Here is a 21,924-nt window from a genome sequence, read left to right on the forward strand (position 1 = left end):
GTTAAAATGAATGTTAAAATTGTTTCTTTGGGGGTGGCTAGGTGGTGCAGTGAATAGAGCACCAGCCCTGGAGTCAGGAGGACTTGAGTTCAAATCTGGCCTCAGACACTTAAATACTTACTAGCTGTGTGACCTTGGGCAAGTCACTTAACCCCAATTAATCCCTTTACCCCTCCAAAAAATTTTTTTCTTTGCATGTAATTGAGAAAAATACAATATAAATTAAATGTAAAAAAAGGCTTAAATTTAGATGTATTAATTGCTCAGGATTGGGTCATGCTAACATAGTAAAAATGACATTACTATCTAAAAAAGAGAGAAAGGTTGGTCAGCAGACTAGATTAGGCATACAGCATACAGAAGCAAAGCAACATAGTTTGATAGCTCTAAGCCCCCAGTTGCAAAAGAAAGGACTCAATATTCTACTAAAACTTCTGGAGAAACTGAAAACCAGTTTGGGAGAAATTAAATTTAGACCAGCAATCATACCACAATAGCCTCCAAATGGATCCACCACTTAGATAGAAAAAGACATATCATATACAAATCAGAAGAGCAAAGAAGGAGATAATTTTTGCAATAAATGCAAAGGGAAAGGTTCTCCATCAAACAAGGGAGAGAGAGAGTATCAAAAGAGAGGAAATGGACAATTCCAGTGATATAAAATTGAAAAGCTTCTGCACACACAGAAGCAATGTAGTTTAACTTAGAAGAGAAATAGTTAACTGGAAAAATATCTTTGCATTAAGTTTCTATAATAAAGGTCTGATATCTAAGATATATGTAATTTATTTGAATTATAAGAAAAAAACATTATCCAATAAATTACTGGTAGAAGAATTTTAGTAGGCAATTGTCAAAGGATGAAATCTAAGCTATCAAAAGCAGTATTTTAAAAGGTCTTATCTCATTAATTAAAGAAATATAAATAAAAACAACTTTGAGGTCCCACCTCACATCCATCAGATTGGCAAAAAATATAAAGGAATATGACAACTGATGGAGGAGATATGGAAAGATAGGCACACTAATGCACTGTTAATAGAGCTGTGAATTCATACAGCCATTATGAAAAGTGTTTTGGAGTTATACGCAAAAAGTCATTAAGCTGTGTATATCATTATCTGTGTATATCACTATATATGATATACATATGTCATGTATATCACATGAGCCTAGTCTTATGCCCTGAAAAGATAAAAGGGGAAAAGGTCTCATTTGCACAAAAAATATTTATATCAGTTCTTTGGGTTGTAGCAAAAACAGGAAACTAATTAGGTGGTCTATAATTGGGAATGGCTGACCAAATTATAAGATATGAATGTAATGGAATGCCATTGGACCACAAGCCATAATGAAAGTGATAGCTTTAGAAAAACTTGAGAAAAATTGTATGAACACACATAGTGACATGAGAGAAGCCGGAGAACAATACAATGATGACAACATTGTAAAGATAAATAACTTTGAAAGACTTAAGAACTCTGGTTAATGCAATGACTGACCATGGCTTTAGAATACTGATGAAGAAGCATGGTCCCACCTCCTCATACAGAAGTGATGAACTTTAAAATGAGACACAAACTCTAATCTTGGACAACTTGGTGATTTATTTTGCTTGACTACACCTATTTATTACAAGGATTTCTTTTTTCTTTTTAGTTGGATGGGGGAGGATTTGGAATGAAGGGTGGCCTAGAGATAGTGATACACTCAAAAAAGAAAGAGTGTCATTGCAGCATTTTAAAAATGTATAGAAGAGAACAGGAGGAAATTCAGTAGGAAATGAATAAGCAAGATAACTTTTAAAGTAATGGGTTAAATTTATTATATGTTTTAATAAAAGGAACTTATACATAGAAGAGATTCACTGCTTCATTATACAATCCTCCTTTTCTGTTTGGTAAATATTTCTGATTATATTAATGGAGTTCATCTTGGCTGATTTTTTAAATGAGAAGTATGCTTGTAGGATTGAGGAGCTATAGTTTACAATCCATTCAACAGGCTTACCCCTTAGTGCTGTGAGAATATTGTGTCCATAGCTGCCCATTCTAGGAACTCTAGCCTTTTATGTCAATACAGGTCAACTGAGCGAGTCAATCCAGAAAAAGGGAAAAGGAAGTTCTGAGTCCATGTTCTCACTATATTTTGTTGTTGTTCAGTTGTGCTCAACTCTTTGTGATCCCATTTGGGTGTTTTTTTGGCAAAGATAGTAGAGCAGATTGCCATTTCCTTCTCTAGCTCATTTTACAGGTGAGGAAATTGAGGCAAACCAGGTGAAGTGACTTGCCCAGAGTCACATAGTTAGTAAGTATATGAGGCCAGATTTGAACTCAATGAGTCTTCCTGACTCCAGGCCCAGCACAGTATATCCATTGAGCCATCTACCTGCCTCTCTCACTATAGTTACAAGGTAATAAATATGGTGAGGGGAGTAATTGGGAAGTGACATTAAAAATTAATCAATTAAGCAGTTTTAAAATGAAAGTCACAAAAGAGTCAAAGGACTTCAATGCAGTGGTGACAAATCAATCGACATTAGATAATGTAGATCTTTGGTCATATGACCAATTGAGATGGAAAACTAGACATTTTCTCTAATTCTCATGCCCTCTAAGACCTATTTTAAATAGGAATTATGTGCTAGAAATAAAACAATTTCAGCTCTTTCCACAATGTAGGACACTGCCCTTCCTTTCAAAGAGGACCAATGACTTCATGGGGTGATTATCTTGACTGGCATGTGAATCTGATTTATGAGGTAGTCATTGAAGTCCAGAGGCAAGACAAAAGTTAAGATGTAAATATACAGAAACAAAGGACAATCTGAAAGAAGAGAAGAAAAAGCAATAACATTAAAGGAAGCATGATCTTCCTATAAGCAAAACATAATGATGTAAAAGATAGGATGCACATAGACAACTTAATGATTGTAGATCAAGAACATGATAAGTAAAAAAAAAAAAAACATAAAATGCCAGAAATAACACAAGAAAATTACCCAGAACTTTGGAAAACATAAAACAATGTCAATAGAAAGAATACACAGATTGCCTCCAACAAAACAAAACAGAACAAAACCTATGCTGCGAACTTTGAGACACCTAGTGGTTAGATTTAACAATACCCTTGACAAATAAATTTATAAGTAGCCAGAAGTTTTTATATGTAAAGGAAAAGTAACACAAGAGTAACACAAGACTATTCTGCACCCACCAGAAACCACAGGAGGGAACAGAATAATGTGTTCAAAAAAGCAAATGTGTTCAAGATGCAATCCAAATTGATATACCCAGCAAATCTAAGCCTAAAAATAAATGAAAAAAAAAAAAGATGGATGTTCAGTTTTTAAAAGGCATTTGAAACATTTCTAGAAAGAACAACAGAAGAAATTATTTGGTCTTCAAAAACCCCAAACAACAGAAATACAAACAAAGAAATACATCAACCAAGGACAACGACAACAACAGAGATACCATTAAACAATTTCTTTCTAAACGTATACAAGGAGACAAGAGTGAAAGCAGAAGTCAAATAGAAGTAATGGTGGAGAAACCAGTCTGGAATACCATGGACTAAAACTCATAACACTCTACCTACAGGTGAATCAATGTTTTTTGCATCCATTACCTGCTCACAATCCTCACTCACACCAAGGAAACAGACAAATGCTTTGAAAGTTACAGGTTGAATTTGTTATATAACAGATATTTAATAATATATATATATTTGTTATACCAAGGAAAATCAAGCTGTAGATAATAGGGATTTGTAACTTAATAAACAATCCTCTTTTCCTTTTTCTATGAAATTTTAAATTTTATTTGGTATTTGTTAAGTTCAAAATAATTTTTAAGAGAGAAAGACCCAAATAATTGTGCTCACAGTGAGGACTGAGAGCAAGCAATGGGTAGAAGAGATAGAAGCAAGAAGGACTCAGCAATCCACTGGATATGTAGGGTAAGGAATCAAGAAATTTTCAAAAGTTCTAAGTCTTGGGGTAGGTGGGTGGTGCAGTGAATAGAGTACTGGCCCTGTAGTCAGGAGGACCTGAGTTCAAATCCGAACTGAGACACTTGACACAATTACTAGCCGGGTGACTTTGGGCAAGTCACTTAACCGCAATAGCCCTCCCAAAAGCAAAAAAAAAAAAAAGTTCTAAATCTTGATAGTTGGGAGCATGGTGTGTCATCAGTAGAAACAGAGGAATTAGAGGGAAGGGCAGGTTTAGTGGGGGAAGATGCTGGATATCCAGCTAGTTAACTCAGAAGCAATTAGAAAACATGGACCAGAGCTAGCAAAGAGATGAGGGAGTGGAGATACAGGTGTGGGAATTACTTGCTTTGAGGGGATAATTGAAACCTATACAGTTTACATATGTTTCATATGAACCATACTTTAATGCCTTGTGGCATGCCAGAAATCCTGGATTTTCTAAATCTTTCCCCAAATTGCCTGCTGGAGTTTTGGCATATCCCATTAAGCTAAAAAGTCTGAGTAAAAGGTGTGGCACATTTTGATTCTGTGGGTATCTAAGCAGCCTTAATAAGTGGGGAGAGGCTTACTGCCAGGTTGGCCAGTAGGAAAATTTTTTGGGCATGGAGATGAATGAAAAATCAAAATACAGAAAATATGCTTGAGCTCTCAACTGCTTCTGCGATAATGGTAACAAAGGTGCAGAAGAGAATGCAGAGAACCACCATTAAAACACAAACAAACAAAAATCAAGCCACAAGGGCGAGTTTCTTTGGTGAAGTTCGAAATGTGAGTAGTTCAAAGAACAACAGGTTGATACACTATTGGATATAAGGAGACACATTAATATTGACATGAAACGACAGACCAATGATTTGCCAACGATTTGTACCAAAAATTGGTACGAGTATGACAGGAAAAGGAAGTGGTTTGGCCATGCAGCCAAAACAAAGAATAACACATCCTCTAAAAGATGTGAAAAGACTCAGAAGGTCTCCAATCCTTTGGGTACAGAGTCTCTATGGAGGATTGACATAAAGGACTGGACAAGAAGGTTAGGTCAGGTTGTGGTCTGTACTGGAGAGAAAAGAGGCCCCCGGTGAGCTCACAAATGAGGGAGCCTTGTGTGGAGCAGGAGGGCTGGAGGCGGGACTTAAATTCAAATAGCCACTTTGCTTCTGTGTCTACAACTGCTGACCTCTCCTGGCCTCAGTTTCCTTATCTGTAAAATATAAGGGATAGTTTCTGAGATCCCGTCTATCTGTGTATGACCCAGGGAATACCGGATCCGCGGGTACCTTCGGCACTTCTGCATGTACTCGGCCCTCGGCTGAGGGGGCCCACTGTCTACTTGGAGCAGAGTTTGCCCTGGGTTTAGCTCCCTGACCCAGGCAGAGATCACGTGTCAGCGCCTGCCGGGTTACTATGGAAGCGAAAGAACGCCGTCGCCACCGGAAGTGGTTCCCCGAAAATTACAATCCTTCCAAAGGAGGTCGGAGAACTAGAGCTCAAAGAAAGCTCAGTCATCCTCTAGTTCAGACCTCTTATTTTTTTCAGGTGAGGAACCTGACGCCCAGAGAGGGGGATGTCATTTTGTCCATCATGTCTAGTCGGCAGCCTCCTCCCCGAGGTGTTGTAGAGCTAAAATTATAGTCGGCTTCTAAAGTTATAGCTCTCAAGTACTCCTCTAGTGTTGATGCTGCCGCATTGCATGGCGGTGACCGTGGGCTCCTGAAGGTTAAGCCGGCTTGACCTGCAGCTCAGTATCTCGTTGTGGGAAGTGGCCCTCCGAAGGTTCTGAGTTCAAATTCTGCCTCAGACACTTGGCTAGCTGTGTGAACCTAGGTGCATCACCTAACCTCTCTCATTCTCAGTTTCCTCGTCCTGTAAATAATACTTTTCTGTCTCAGTTTCCTAATTTGTAAAATAGGAACGGTAGTAACAGCATCTACCTGTGACCTGGCCGACTGGGCCAAGCTTGCCCCGGACATTCTCTCTCCACTTGGAGCCTTTTCCCCGTCGCCATTGCGTGACACGTTCGGCCTCTCTCGCTTCCCGGGCTTCCTTTGTCTCAACTAAAACCCCACTAGACTGAGCTCCTTGAGAACAGAGACTGCTGTCATCGTTGTTTTAACCTTGGTATTCTTTGGGCTTAGCACAGTGCAAGTGCTAGTTGACTGAGTACCTCACAGGGCTGGTGTAAAGATCAAATAAGAAAGACGCATTAAAGCGCTCGGCAAACCTTATGGCGCCCTGCAAATGCTAACTCTCTCTTAAGCAGCTGGGAAGCCTTCAGGAGACTCCTGGGGACAGGATCTGTCTGGTTTCTAGCCTGGCTGGGGAGGTATAGAGAGGCTCATTGCTAGAAAGATGACCTGTAGGTGGTGAATTCTGTAGCCATGGCAACCGAGGAAGCGAAAGAAAAAAAAAATAAAAAGAACCCAAAAGCCGGCCAGATGGCCTAGGGTGGCTCTCAGAGAGAAAAAAAGCAAGCTCTTTGGGGATTGCCTGAAGCAGAGTGGAACCAAGAGCCTTGGGGATCTAGTTCTCGGGAGGACGCTTCTGCCCGACGGAACGTTTGGCTTTCCCTCGCGCCCTCTCCTCCCCCCCCGCCGGGTTGCCGTGGAAACGGAGGAGGGAGCGCGGATGCAGCGAGTGGCCAGAGCGGGGCCTTTGCTTCTTCTCCACCGAGTGGGCTCGATTCAGTCGCCAAGATGGTGAGTGTCCCGGCGGTGAGCTCCACCGCGGGGCGGGCGGAGAAGCCTGGCCAGGACCTGGGGTGGGCTGAGGGGGCGCGACTTGTTCCTGGGACCCCCTAGCTTCTGACTGAGCCGGCGGCTGGTTGGCGGGGCTGTTTCGGGATCATCCCTCGCCGGAGGAGGAAGCAGTGTCAGAGACCCCAGCCCCACACACGTACCCCGACACGTACCCGTAGACCCTCACTCCCCTCTGCCCTCCTCCAGTTCCTCTCCTTCCCTTCCTCCCTCCCCCCTCAACTTATTTTCCCCTTCTTGCCTTCCTCCTAGAACTCTTCACCCCTCTTCTTCCTTCCCCTTGATCTCCTTCCCTCCCCCAACTCCTTTTCCCCCACTCACTCCCTTTTCTCCCCCTTTCTCTTCTCATCCTTCTTTCTTCTCCTTGATCTCCTCCCTCTCTTCCTCCTTCTCTCCCCTCCTCCCCTCCTTATCTCCTCCTCCTCCCCTCCTTATCTCTTCCTCCTCACTCTGCTCCCTGCCTTCATCTCTGCCTTCTCTCTCTTCTTCCCCCATCTCCTCCGTGCCTTGATTTCCTCCTCCTCACTCCTCTTTTCCTTCTCTCCCTCTCTTCTTCCTCCCCTTCCTCTCCCCTTTATACTCCCCTCCCTCCTTGTTCTCCCTTCCCCTTCTTTCTTTCCTCCTCCTCTTCTTCCCTTCTTTATCTCCTCCTCCTTCTCCTCCTCTTCCTTCTCTCTCCTTCCTCTTCCCTTCTTCACCCTCCTTTTATCTCCTTCCCCCGCCCTCGGTCTCCTCCTCCTCCTCCTCTTCTCCCTCCTCCACCTCCTCTATCACCACGGATACCACCGGCCCTGGCATCACCTCTGCCCGTAGCCAGATTAGCAGGGAAGCGCAGAGCCTTGTGATGGAGAGCCTGGAAAAGGGAGTGTGAGGGAAGCAGCGCTGAAGCTGCAGATCTCCGCCTGGAGGGCAGCTTGGGAGTGTGGGGAGAGACCGCCGAGAAACCGGTTAATTCAGCGGAGGAGCAGAAAGCAGCGGAAAACCAAGGCTTCTGCACCCGCTTCCTTCGTCCTCTAGCATTGCACGGTGGTTTTGCTTCTTCACTGGTACATTGGGAAGAATGCAGTCTCTGGAGCTGGAGGAAGTGGGTTTGACTCCATGCTGATTCTTATTACCTGTGTGGCTTTGGGCAAATCATTTAACCTTGGTCTTATTTTTCTCATCTATAAAATGAAGGTTGGACCAGATGACTTCTAAATGTGATCCTTTGAAATGCTATTACAGCAAGAATTTACTTAACATAAATATTTCAGGTTGGAGAGAATATTTCTTTTTATTTTATTTATTTCTTTTTATATTTATCTTGATCCCAAGGAAGGAATTTCAACAGTCCCTTGGAATTCTTTTGTAACAGGATCTGTCGATGCTAGAATTGTTTGTTTCTGTTTTGATAAAGCCAAGTTCAGACCACAGTATTATTTTTATTATTTTACTTGTCCTTTTCAGATGCTTTCAAGAGCCAAGCCTGCTGTAGGTGGAGACCTACAGCAAATTGACAAACGGAAGAAGAAAGGAAGAAAGATTCCAAAACTAGAAGAGCTGCTATCACAAAGAGATTTCACTGGAGCCATTACCCTACTGGAGGTATCTCTTAACTTCTTTTGGGGCCTCAGTTTCTCATATGTAAAATGAGGGGGTGATTACTGAGGTCTCTTCCAGCTCTAACTTTGTGATTCTAATACTAACACATGATTGTCCATTTTTTTTACACACGTCTAAAACTCTGACTTGACCCTGTAACTTGCAATTAACAAGCATTTATTAAGCTCCTACTATGTGACCTCAGGCTAGTGTATAACTTTTGAAGATTAAATATTTTTTTATACCTAGATTCTGTCTGATCTACCCCATGGTTGATAGAAAACTTAACTGGTCTCAATGCTGTGGTGGTAAAGTATCATTTAATATAATAATCATTCACACAAATTAAATATTTTGTTCAGCTCAAACCTTGGCCACTTAATAATTTTCTTGTAATATGTGTTGCAGCATTTTGTGTAAGTTGAAAGAATTCTGAATTTTGACACATTTATTGTAATAAAAAGTAACTAGCTTTTAGAAATGTTTCTCAGTAAACAATATGGGGCTCCTAAAGTTGAAGCAGGATAGATAGAGGGACACTGATATAGAAAAAGAATGCCTAGTCAAGGTTTTTTTGTGGCATGATGCCAAAATCATTTCTAAAGCACCACTCCAACCATGTTATTCCTAAGTATATAAATAGCTAAGTATACTGTACCATTCTGCTGTTTGTTATTATGTATTTTTTTCAACTTTTGTCTCTTTAAGAGCATTATGTTTTATTATTTTATGATGGATTGATTATGTTTTATTCTTATTTTTGTAATGGAACACCTAACATTATGTATCCCCCTTATGATGATAATGATAATGTGGATTGTATTTGTCACAGGAGTAGGTTTTTCTAGGCAAGAAAATTATTCTCGTTCAGTCAGCATTAACGATTGATGTCATGTATACTTATGTATGTTATACATTCTTATTACTATAAATATCTCAGTTTCTCTAAAGCAGAAAGGTATCTTTACCCTCAAAGTGCAGTGACCTGGGGAGCAGGCAGCTCAAGGTTTTTAGGGCTGCTTGAAGATATCATAACTAAATTCAGTGATATACTAAAAGAAGATTCTGCATTGATGTCTTTATTTAGCCCCTAAGGGGTTCCTAATAGTTATTCTTGAATTGACTGGGCAGAGACCTTTATTCCTCCATCGCTAAATACTGCAAATCATGAGAGGTGGTTTTCTAGGGAATTTTGTGTTAAGAGAAAGACTGATCTGAATTTGATATTTTTTAAAAGTGACTTAGGAATTTGCCTAAATTTAGGGGGAAAGAACCATTGGGTAAGGTGCATATGCCTGTTAAGTGGGTAAGCTATCCTGAAAGATGTAGGTTAGAAATTTTTTATTTTGGAATCTAGAATCAATATTGCTATCTCTGCTTTTTAAAATTCACTGAAGCATAATGGATTTTGCTCCATCTTTTATTTTGACCTTGTGAATATGTTTTGAATGTGTTTTTTATAAACTTACTGTTGGAGTCTGCTTTCTAATCCATTTTGTTACCCTTTTCTGTTTTTACACTCAAAATTATTATTAGTTGTATATTTCTATCCTATTCTTTTATACTTTTTTCCTCTCTTTGGTACCTTTCCTTCTCTTTATAAAGAAAAAGGAGGTATTCAGAGAGGTGTGCTTAACATTTATTTTTGATGCGGTAAACTTCCATTACACTACTTGTCTTCTTTTCCCCTTGCCCAGTCCCTGAAAATAGATTCTTATCTTTTCTTTCTTTCCTTTTAGACCACCCTAGGAAGGTGGAATTTGTTTTATTTATGACTAATACCTCCCTGAATCTATAATCCTTCTTAATTCCTCTCCCCACTCTCTCCTGGTACCTGCCTGCTTATCTGTTGAGTTTAATGTAGTTCTACACTATATCCTATGTATGTATTCAACTCTCCTTTGTTGGGTTCAGATGGAAATGAGATTTGTATTTAGTCTGTTCTCCCCACACTTTCCTCCTTGTTTGTATAGTTTTCTATATAAGTACCCTGCTTATGGAAGATAAATTCCATCCTCTTTTTTCTTCCCTAGTCCTTCCCTTTTCTTTTTTCTCTCAAGATCTTAAAAATACAATAAAATTGGTCCTAGATGGTTTTAAGATTTATTAATCACTATTGAAGACATTAGTGTTCTAACAGAACCATTATTCTTTTGCTTACTTTAGAATATAAATATTTCATCATTATACAGACTCTTCTGATTTTCCTGCCCCCCCCCCCAGTTATATTCAGCTTTGCCAGTTAAATTATTCTTGGTATTAAGCCTTTATCTTTTGTCCTCTGAAATATAATTTCCCAAGGTTTCCTTTCCTTTTGTAGCTACCAGATCTTACATGATCCTGACTGTGACTTTCTTCTTGGGTACTTGAACACTTTCATTCTGGATTCTTTCCATATTTTTTTATTTGACCTGAAGTTCTGGATTTTGGTTGTGACATTACTAGGAGTTTTCCTTGTGAGGTTTCTTTCAGGAAGTGACTAGTAGATTCTGTTATCATTTAGCCATCAGGTTCTAATAGACCTGAGAGGTTTTCATTTATGATTTTTTGAAATATGGTATTTAGACTTTTTTTAATGGGTGAAGTTTTTCAATAGTCTGATGATTCTCAGATTATCTTTCCTTGACTTGTTTTCCAGGTCACTAATTTTTAATATAAAATTCTTTATATTATATTTTTTCAACCTTTTGATTTTGTTATGATATTTTTGTCTCAATCCAGCTTTCGAAGAATTTGCTACTTGAGTAAGGTTTTGCCCTTCCTGTACTAAGATGTTTATTTTCCTTCCAATACTTTTTTTAATCAAATGCTTTATTAACTTCTAGTTTATATCATTCATTTCCCCAAGATTTTGAGTTACAAATTTCCTCCCCGTTTTTCCCCTACCCACCACCCCAAAACAGCAATCCCACTGAATAACCGTTCCCCCAATCTGCTCTCTCCCATATCTTCCCCCATACCTCCTCTGACTTTCCAGTAAGGCACGGTGGATCTCTATGCCCCAGTGCCTGTATATCTTATTCCCAGTTACATGTAACATTTTATTAATAATAGTATATATATGTATATATATATATATGTTTTTTTTTAAACATTTGATTTTAAAACTTTGATTTCATTCCCAGATTCACTCCCTTTCTCCCTTGTTACCCACCCTTACTGGGAAGATAAGCAGTTCAATATAGGTTGTACATGTGTAGCCATGTAAAACATTTCCATAGTGGATATATTGTAAAAGACTGGCTATATTTCCCTCCCTCCTATCCCACCTCCTACTTGTTCTATTCTCTGCTTTGATCCAGGCTTCTTGGTCCTGATTATGGTCAGGAAGACATAGCTGAAAGCTCCAAGAATCCTTGTTAAGATGCTAGTCTGTGCCACTCTCCCTGTTCCTGGGATACAGCTTCAGACTTTAGGCTTCCCTAGATTGCTCCTTGATTCACAGCTGGAAGGCTTCTAAGATCTATGCTCTTGGGTCTTTTCTGTGTGGACCCCTTCTGTAGTAGTTGAAAGCAAGCTTCTGGCTGTGTCTTTGTGTATACTTGGGCTTGCAAAATGCAGTGAACTGCAGTTTTCTCCTTGGGTTTCTTTATCTTTTTGTAATCCTATCCTCTATTTTTTTCATGTTCTTGCTAGAGTAGTTATTTCAGAACTGGGCTGTTCTTCTTTCACTCATTCCACCATCTTGAAGAGAGTCCTAGAAATTTTTTAATGTATGAAAATGGAAAGGTGTGATACTTTCATTAGAATGACAGAATAATGGGGGAAGAGGAAATGGTAGGCTATACTTCTTATTTTTATGTAATGGAAGAGTGAGAAATTAATGAGCCAATCAAGCAAGTATTTATGGTGTCTACTTTGTGCCTAGCAAAGATTATTTAAAGCCTGGGTAATTGTCATATTCTTGCTAACTAGTTCTTTTACCCCAGAGACTTTCATTATGAAATAGGCAGGAGAAAAAAATTATTTGTATCAAATTACTTGGGATGAAGGAAAGGTTTTAAAAAGTTAAGATTATCATGTTTCATATATTATACTATAAAAAGCATCTCAGTGAAGTTAAGTTCAATATTTTGTCAGGAGAAAAGAAAGGAATACATCCTGTAGTTATTTACTTTCAGAAAAGACAACTATAACAATAACATGATTTGGATCAGAAAAGGAATATATATAGATGTGTGTGTGTATATATATAGCATTTGTGTATATATATGTAATATATAAAGCCTTTAATTTTTTGAGTTATTTAATATTCTCCCAGTTACATATAAAATTATTTTTAACATTTGTTTCTTAAAACTTTGAGTTACAAATTCTCTCTCCTTCCCTCCCTTGTCCCCCTCATTGAGCAGATGTGTAATTTGACATAGGTTATACATGTGTAGTCATGTGAAACAAGGAATATATTTTTAAAGCAAATGATACCCAAGAAACAGTCTTTTTTTTTTTTTTAAATAATGAATTTAAAGGGCGGCTAGGTGGCTCAGTGAACAGAGCACCGGCCTAGGAGTCAGGAGGACCTGAGTTCAAATGCGGCCTCAGACACTTAACACAAGAACTAGACACAACACAAAAACTAGCCGTGTGACCTTGGCCAAGTCACTTAACCCCAATTGCCCTACCTTCCCCCCTCCAAAAAAAGCAAAAAAAAAAAATGAATTTAAGCAGTTCTGTGGAATACTGTTACTACTACTATTTTATAGAACTTTGAGATTTAACAAAATATTTTATGGATTTTCTCATTTGAAAATTTAAAAAAAACCCTAATTTTAAACTCTGTGCGGTTCCATATTTCCTTCCAAATTTTGTTAATGTACATACATATATTTGTACCAATGCATACATACTCTTTTATGTTCTACTTTTTTCCACTTAACATTTCATGTACAAATTTTAGTATGTTGACATGGTCTGCACATGGAATGAAATTTGTCTTGGTGACTTCATCAGCTACCATGGGGCTTAGTTATCATCTCTATGCAGATGATTTCCAAATGTTTATATCAAGCCCTGGTTTCTCTCTTGAGCTCTAGTCTCAATTAACCAACTGTCATTTGGATCTTTTGAGCTGAATGTCATGGAACCACCCAATAGTTAGCATGCTCACAGTTATCTTTCCCCTAAAATCTACCCCTCTTGATCTCCCTTATTTTGGTCAAGGGCACCAACATACTAACATTTCTTAACTTCAGAGTTATCCTTTAGTCCTCATTCACCTTTACCCTACCTCATATCCAATTAGCTGCAATCTTGCTGATTTTACTACCTTAACATCTCTTGTCATTTCTGTTTCCTCTAGGGTCAAATACAAACCTCTCTTGCATTTATAGCCTTTCATAACCTGAATCCAACCTACATTTTTCTATACTTATTACACATTACTCTTCATAAAGCACTCTAAAGTTCAGCCAAAATGGCCTTCTTGCTGTTCTTCACAACACAGTACCCCATCTCTCATCTCCATACCTCTGTATAGGATGTGTCCCACACCGGGAATGCATTCCCTCCTCACTTCTTCCTCTTAGAAATTCTTATTTTCTAAAAAGCTCAGTTTAAGTATGGCCTCCTATGTAAGGCCTTTCCTAACTCCTTTCCACTGCTAGTGTTTTACCTACCAAAATTGCTTGTTATTTTATGGGTGTGTATGTATACATTGTCGTTGTTCTTCCTTTGTTTTCTAAGATGAGCAATCATATCATGATGTTGGGGTCAGGGTAAAGTGTATTCAGCTATGACTGATCAGTCCAGTATGACTTGGGAAGGCTCTACCACAGGTTGGTTACAAGTAGTCCATTAGAGCATTTGGGATGGGTGTGTCTCCAGATTTGTGCAGCTCATTTCTTTTTGCTACTGTGATACTTCTTTGCTCATGAAGTACAGCACCTTCTTTGATGAGGGCATGCCATACTGGGCAGTCCTGTGCCACCACCTCCCATGTCTCACAATTGATTCTAAAATTCTTCAGAGAGATCTTGAGAGTTTCTTTTTACTGCTTTTTCTGACCTCTATGTGAGCACTTCTCCATCATTTTAACTACTTGACCAGCCCATTAGAATTGCCTCTCTTAAGTAGAGTTTGAATGCTTGGTAGTTCAGCCTGAGAGAGAACCTCAGTGTCCAGTACCTTATCTTGCCGGTCTATCTTCAAAATCTTCCCAAGACAATTCAAATGGAAGCAGTTTGGTTTTCTGGCATGACGCTGATGGACTATCAAGGTTTCATAGCTATACAACAATGAAGTCATCACAGTGTCTTTGTAGACCTTCAGTTTGGTAGGCAGCCTAATATCACTGCCCTCCTTTGAAGCCTTCCAAAGACTGAGTTAGTTCTGGTAATGCATGAGCCACCTTCAACAATATGGACACCCTGGAAAGTATAGTGCCAAGGTAAATGCACTTATCCACAGCATTCAAAATTTCTTTACTGCCTCAGACACTTGACACACTTACGAGCCGTGTGAGTTTGGGCAAGTCACTTAACCCCAATTGCCCTCCAAAAAGCAAAAAATAAAATTTCTTTACTTACTATGACCAGTGGTTACACATATGGACAGTGCAGTACAAAATTTTTTGCCAAGATGATTTTATTTACCATTAGTACATAGAGTGTGCACACAGTCTTGGCAACAACATGAAATTCAGGAGACTGAGTGACTTGCAACCTGTTGTTGCAAGAGAATGCAGCAGGTATGCATCCATATAGCAGCCCTGAGTGAAGCAAGGCTAGCAAAAGAAGGCCAGCTTACTGAAGTCAAAGCTAGATACACATTTTTCTGGAATGGTTGAATGAAGGGGAGCACCGTGAAGCTGGTGTAGGTTTTGTAATCAGATCTAATCTAGTCAGCAAGCTTGTGTGCCTCCCAAAAGGAGTGAAAGACAGACTCATGACAGTGCAGTTGATACTTGCAGGAAAGTGCCATGCCACCATGACAAGCCCTCAGGTAAAAAAAAATTCTGTAAAGACCTGGAGACCCTCATCAGCAGTGTGCCAAAAGAGGACAAGCTTGTAATTCTGAGTGGCTTTAGCACCAGAGTAGGCACAACTATCAGACATGGCAGTGAGTCCTTGGCAGTCTATATGTATACATATAGAGTGTATACCAAAAATCTTAGTGCTATTTTAAACTAACTTTAATGGTTCTCATGTGTTCATTGTATGTATTTCATATACACACACTTATACATATTTATACACATGTCTTCTTTGATAGAGTATAAACTCCTTAAAGGAAGCAGCTTTGTGATTTTTGTAGTTGTGTCTCAAGGGCCTACCATCATTCCTGGGATATTAACAATACACTTGTTGATTGGTGGATTGTATGGAGATGTATGCAGTATCTTCTTGTGTTAATTTGGATGCTCTGGCACTACTCTCTCCAAGCCTCAGGCTTTAGGGTACCCTAAGGAGTCTGACAGCATCCTCTTCTATGAGGACATTGGCTCAAGCCAACACCTGATTGACTGTTCCCCACCTCATTTTTGGGACCCTGTGACTAGTGCTCCAGTTCCATTAGACCCCTTACCATCAGATGGCTATTACAAAAGGTATTTGTTTCAGACACAGCAAGGACAAAGCACAAGCATTTTACCTTCCCCCTCCTCCTGCTTCCCTGTACCTCAGGGACATCCTTTCTCCCATACCACCTTAGGCTCACCAGCTTCCTTCCTACAAGGGTTGTTCCCATCAAGTTCATGTCTAGAGGCAGCACAGATACTGATAAGTCCTTGTTCTTTGAGGTGACAGTCCTGTGATGACTTTGAATCTGACCACAATCCTTTCATTGGTCACCAAGCTCCCCCAAGATAGCTGAAGCGAGGTAGAGGGGCCAGAAGCTGTCAGGGATTTTTAAGTTTCTCTGTAGGCAGTCAAAGAGCCTCCACTTCATCACGTAGTGACTGACCTAAACCGTCTCTCCAAGGTATTCCCTTACACGTCATCACAAATATCCCAGATACAAGTTCCCCAGGTTCTCTGTGTGAGGAAATGCCTTTCCAGGTTCTCTGTATAGACGGACATTAAAACTATAATTTTGCTTAGTGATTTCCCTCTAATTGGACATTTGGATTGTTTTTTTTATAATTTTTTTATATATTAGTACTACTACAAAAATCTTAGTATAATTCTTGTTTTTCTTAATACCTTGGGACATATTCCCCAAATTAGAATTACTGAGTAAAACTGAGTTTATTGTGTGTATTGTCAGATTGCTCTCCAGAATTATCAAAGTAATGAATAGTACCATCCACAACATATTCCTGTGCTAGTTTCGCTATTTGTTTCTGTTAGTTGAAATCGTGGCATAGTACCTTAAAGTGCTATAGAAATGGGAATTACTTTTAATTTCTTTTCATTGTTAGTGTTGCAGTGATTACTGTTTGTATTTACAGATACTAATAACAGTGGCATAATTTACAAAGCAATTTACAGTTTACAGAATTCTTCACTTATATGATCTTATTCAAGCTTCACAATAATCTTGCAAGGTAGCTTTTACTATACAGATTTTGCAGATGAGGAAGTTGAGGCTCAGAGGGATCATGCCATTTTCAAGTAGCAGAATTGTGACTGAAATTCAAGACTAATGCCAAGGCCAGTGTCCTTTTAATTATATTAGAGTATTGCTTTTGTAAACTGTCTCCCCTGAATTGTTTATCAGATAGATTCTGGATATTATATATAGGATCTTTAGATATTAAATAGCAAACTTTTTGTTAGTTGTGTTTCTCATATATATATATAATGTATATATATTTCCCAGTTTGTTATTTTTCTGTTTAATATTTGTTACATTTGGTTTATTAATATTTTATACATATATTCAAACAAATCAATCTTGTTTCTGATTAATCCTCCATTTTTCCCCCCTTTTTGGAGTGGGGGAAGGCAGGGCAATTAGGGTTAAGTGATTTGCCCAAGGTCACAGCTAGTAAGTGTTAAGTGTCTGAGGCCGGAATTGGACTCAGGTCCTCCTGACTCCAGGGGTGGTGCTCTATTCACTGTGCCACCTAGCCGCCCTGTTAATCCTCCACTCTTAAATAATCAAATGTTTCTCCTTCACAGATCAGATAATTTTATTATTTAGATATTAAAAATAATTTTTAAAAGCTGAGTTCTTTATTCATCTGAAATTTATTGTAGTGCATTGTATAAGATATAGACCAAAGTTAATTCTTCCCTATAATCAACCTGGGCACTTTAAAAGATCAATTATTGGAAATTTGGGATAAATAAATATATGAAAAGAATTTTTAAAAACCATTTAGAACAAACAAACCCTGCATTCATTTGTTGCATTACTCAATAGCCTCTTCTATCAGATTCATGCTATTGAAATTTATTGCCCAATCCAGACATGTTCTTTCCTTCTTTCAGAGCCTAGTACATAATAAATGTTTGATAAATTTGCTTGTTGACTGACTGTTAACTCTCAAGAATCAGAGGCTATCATACAGAAAAAAGGGATTTTTCAAAAAATGAAAGAGGAGGAAAAAAGAAGCAGATGAAATGAAAACTGAAATTTCAATACTGAATCAATATGGGTATTCCCTTAAGCAAGTCAAAAAAAGTATTTGAGGAGGAGTTTATGAGGAATTCCAAACCTAATAATAAACACTTACTTGAAGGATAGTTTACTATGGGTTAGTGTACAGTTTCTAACTACTAGGACAATTTAATTTAGTGCATGCACATATTCAACTATAGTGATGTGTATTACCTAGAAATAGGGACTTAATAGCTAGAAAAGAAAAAGAATAGATTGACATTGCTAAAGCAGAGGTTCCCAAACTTATTTGTTCTGGCAGTCACTTTTTTTAACTTTTTGACTTTTTCTTTTTTATTAATTTGTGTCATTTCAAAACATTTTTTTAAAATGATGAATCTTAAATTTAACAATTTATTATAAGTTTGTGGGGATTTTTTTCCTGCACTGTAATTTTCATGACACAATATTGTATCAAGTCATTACATGCACATATTCCTGCCAATGCATTCAGGATTTCCCGACAATGCACAACACACTTGCCTGACAACACTTGCATGTTAAGACCTGTCAATGAACTTGACCACTGATTGGTTATAACTTGCATTTTGTGTATTTATTTGGAAAATAATGTAATCACTACAACCTTAACTCTGTTATACAACAGGAAATATGTATGAACACTTTTTCAAAATTTTCTTCTCAGGGGCAGCTAGGTGGCACAGTGAATAGAGCATCAGCCCTGGAGTCAGGAGGACCTGAGTTCAAATGTGACCTCAGACACTTAACACTTACTGGCTGTGTGACCTTGGGCAAGTCACTTAACCCCAATTGCCCTGCCTTCCCCCCTCCAAAAAAAAGAGCAAAAAAAAAAAAGCAAAATTTTCTTCTCTTCTGTCCTTATGCTTCCACTGCCCTCTTATTTTTATTCAGTGACTCCCAATTGCACCCAAGGCTACTGCTCCCTCTCTCACACTGCCCCCCATCATTTCAGCACCCCCCAGGGGCAGTATTGCCCACTTTGGGAACCTCTGAAAGTCATCACAACCATTCACTTAGTGCTTCTCCAAATTTTATTGCTTTTCATTTCTGTTGAGAATAACATAAAAGAAAATTAATTTTTTTAAAAGAAAAAAAGGGCTTCACCTATAGTTGTGGTTGAGATGAAAAATTAGCTATTTAGGAATTAGATTTGTACCACTCAGAAAAACCACTATGCCTATAAAATAGCCCCAGATGCAAGATGAGTAAGTACCTCTCATGTTTTCATTGTCTCTAATTCAATTGTAAATATTCTCATTTTTCTAGTTATAATATAAATAATATTTTGATACTAGATGGTTTTGTGGTCATATTGATGACACTTCATCTAATCAGTGGTACAGATTGAAATTCCATCCAGTGCCTTTTCATCCTGTATGGCTCTGAGGTATGGACCCATATCCTTACACAAATTGTCAGTCTTCCATCCATTGAGCTAGGGACCTTCCTGTGGAATAATGAACAGATCTTAAATTTTAACCTTATGTTTTGAATGGAATGTTACACTTGAAATAATGAAACTTGGGTCTGAGTTATGCCCTGCATACTTTTCTGGCTAAGTGACCTAGGTAAATCACAATCTCCTTAAGCTTCAGTTCTCATCCGTAAAATGGAAATAAAAATGACACCTACCTCACAAATGAGATAATGTTTTTAAAGTGCTCTGCAAACCTTAAAGCGCTATATAAATGTAAGGTATTAATTCTAGTATTATTACAGATGAGGAAACTGAGAGGAAAAGATTGTGACTTGCCCAGTGTCACATATCTTCAAAGGAAAAAAAATCACATAGATAATCAGAGGAAAATGGGTATAATGAGAGGTAAAAAGGAGGTAGACTGAATTCATAGTTCTCTACTTTATTTTTTTATTAAGGAAAATAATAGGGAAACTTTTATTCACAAAATATTTCTGAAGCAGTCAGATTGGAGATTGTTATTAAGTGTCAGCACACAAGAAATTTTATACTTAATCAGCAACCTCAATATAGCAGAATTATAATAATCAAGTGGCAAATAATAGTCCCAAAGTATTTTGGGGAATTTCAGAAGAGTTGATCTGAATGTTATGAGAAATGATCATTGAGTTAGAGGATTTTGAATTATTATTGAAATTTCCATAGAGGAACTGTTTGGTTAGTACATTTCCTGCTATATAATAGGTGCTTAATAAATGCTTATTAAATAAAATTGAAATGAATTGAAGGAAGATTTGGCTTCTTCACCAAAACCTGGCTCAAATACAGTGGACAGTGTTTGTACCAGCCAAAAATAAAAGCATATTGCCTTTATTCTTTTGCTTCAGGGTAGGATAGAACAGGGAATTTAAAGGGATAAATAATTAATACTTATACCACTTCAGCTTTGAATGAAGGCGGTTAGGGGAGCATCATTTCTGACTCCTGCTAAGGAGTTAGAAGAGCATCTTTTGACCCCATCTGCAACAGATTATAGCCTCTCACCTTTTTCTCTTTCACAAGAATAAATCTTCTCTCTTATCCTCCTCAAGGCTTTCCCTTCTCTCCCTCCTTTCCAAGGAGTCCAGGCCTTTCCCCACTCCACAACCCAGGTGAGGGAAAGAAATCCTCATGGTACTTACTGCCTTCTCTTCAGGAGTCCTCTCAGAGGTCCTGGGAAGTTAGGAAGAGCCTGGGACACCAGAGGCATTGGTTTGTGCCTGGTGGCCCCCAAGGTCCCTTCCAACTAAGGCATCCCATCCCCTTAGCCACTGCAGGAACATTTTTCTCCTTCTACTCTTAAAAACTGAACTTAATTGCATATATATTATTTCTCCCTAATGAAATCCAAAAGGGATTTGCATGCTCTCATCATCCCCTTGGTCCCATTTGGTAGTTGCTTGCCCTTGACTACGGTTGCCCTTGCTCTGAAATTTGCCTTTACTAATTATGTTTCTAAATGGTAAACTATAAAAGCCATAATAATTCATTTTGGCAGGCTGGCTTAACCATTTTCAGACAATATATTTTGTTGGAGGAATGTTGCTTGAATATTGAGAAGTACCCTAATGTTGGGATAGAATATTAATAAAATAAGATTGTCTCTTCAGTATATAGAGACAAAGTCCAAGAGGATATGCTCTAAATTGATCAGTGACTGAATGTGGGCAGGCACAATCAATCGTCAAGTACTGAAACTAAGGAGAATACTTTGAAGCTTTAAAAAAGTCAACTTAAAACAAATAAGATTAAGCTATACTTTACATGGAAGATAGTAAACTACAAGCTACAGTCACTTTGTCTCTGACCTTTTCTGTAAAATGCAATAATAGTCTAGAGATCTCTGGAGTCCCTTCTAGCTTTGTATTCTGACATCCTAAAATGAAATATGAATGAGCTTAAATAAAGTTTTCATAATCTTGAGAGTACTAAACGTATTATGAGTTCTTGATGGAAAATATAACATTTAGAATATGTCCTTTAACATTTTGCAGTCAACCTTGCCTGCCAAAAAAAAAAAAAAACCCAAAACCAAACCAACCATTTCTTTGTACTACTGTTCAAATTTGATTACTGGACCAAAGGACACAAGGTCTGAGCCATTTATAGAAGTTCTTATGTTCTTTTGTATTGTATGGTCTAGTGGGAAAAAGCCATGGGCCAAGAGCCAGGAGATCTAGGTTTTAATCCCAGTTTTACCATAAACCAACTATATGGTCTAAGGTAAGTCATGTGATTTCTCTGTACCCTACTTATTTCATCTCACAGAATTGAAAGGCTAGTAGATGTATTTTCTAAGTAAAAATCATTACATAAATAAATATAATGATGATTTTACCAGAATATAATCTTAACTAAAACTAAGAGTTTTACTAAAACTTCAGCATCTATAATTCATTATTATTGAGAATTTACCTTAATATTTTTAAAGGATTTAACTTTCAATGTTTATTTCACCATATCATTAAATCTTGAAGTTCAAACGTCATGTGGGAGAGCAAGATGAGGATGCTGATCTGTGGATTGGATATTGTGCTTTTCATCTGGGTGACTACAAGAGAGCTTTGGAGGTTAGTAAAGAAATAATTTTGAGTTGTGATTTCTTCTTAGAAA

General features: G+C 38.2%; 1 protein-coding gene across 2 annotated transcripts in view; it reads left to right on the forward strand.

The window, feature by feature from the left end:
- Nucleotides 1–6,552: 6,552 nt before the first annotated feature.
- Nucleotides 6,553–21,924, forward strand: part of IFT56 (intraflagellar transport 56) — a 71,381-nt gene continuing 56,009 nt past the window's right edge. Inside the window, exons 1-3 of one of the 2 annotated variants that reach the window (XM_069087326.1) lie at nucleotides 6,553–6,695; nucleotides 8,199–8,336; nucleotides 21,789–21,881. In XM_069087326.1, the coding sequence (XP_068943427.1) occupies nucleotides 6,693–6,695; nucleotides 8,199–8,336; nucleotides 21,789–21,881 (234 nt within the window). In that variant the 5' untranslated portion in view covers nucleotides 6,553–6,692. Of the gene's footprint in view, nucleotides 6,696–7,499; nucleotides 7,837–8,198; nucleotides 8,337–21,788; nucleotides 21,882–21,924 lie in introns of those variants that run through there. The other variant, XM_069087325.1, reaches the window with a different exon arrangement.

The sequence above is a fragment of the Petaurus breviceps genome, unplaced genomic scaffold, assembly GCF_028583685.1.
Source record: "Petaurus breviceps papuanus isolate PSGF00001 unplaced genomic scaffold, PetGlider_PUasm1.0 181, whole genome shotgun sequence".
Classification (NCBI taxonomy): Eukaryota; Metazoa; Chordata; class Mammalia; order Diprotodontia; family Petauridae; genus Petaurus; species Petaurus breviceps.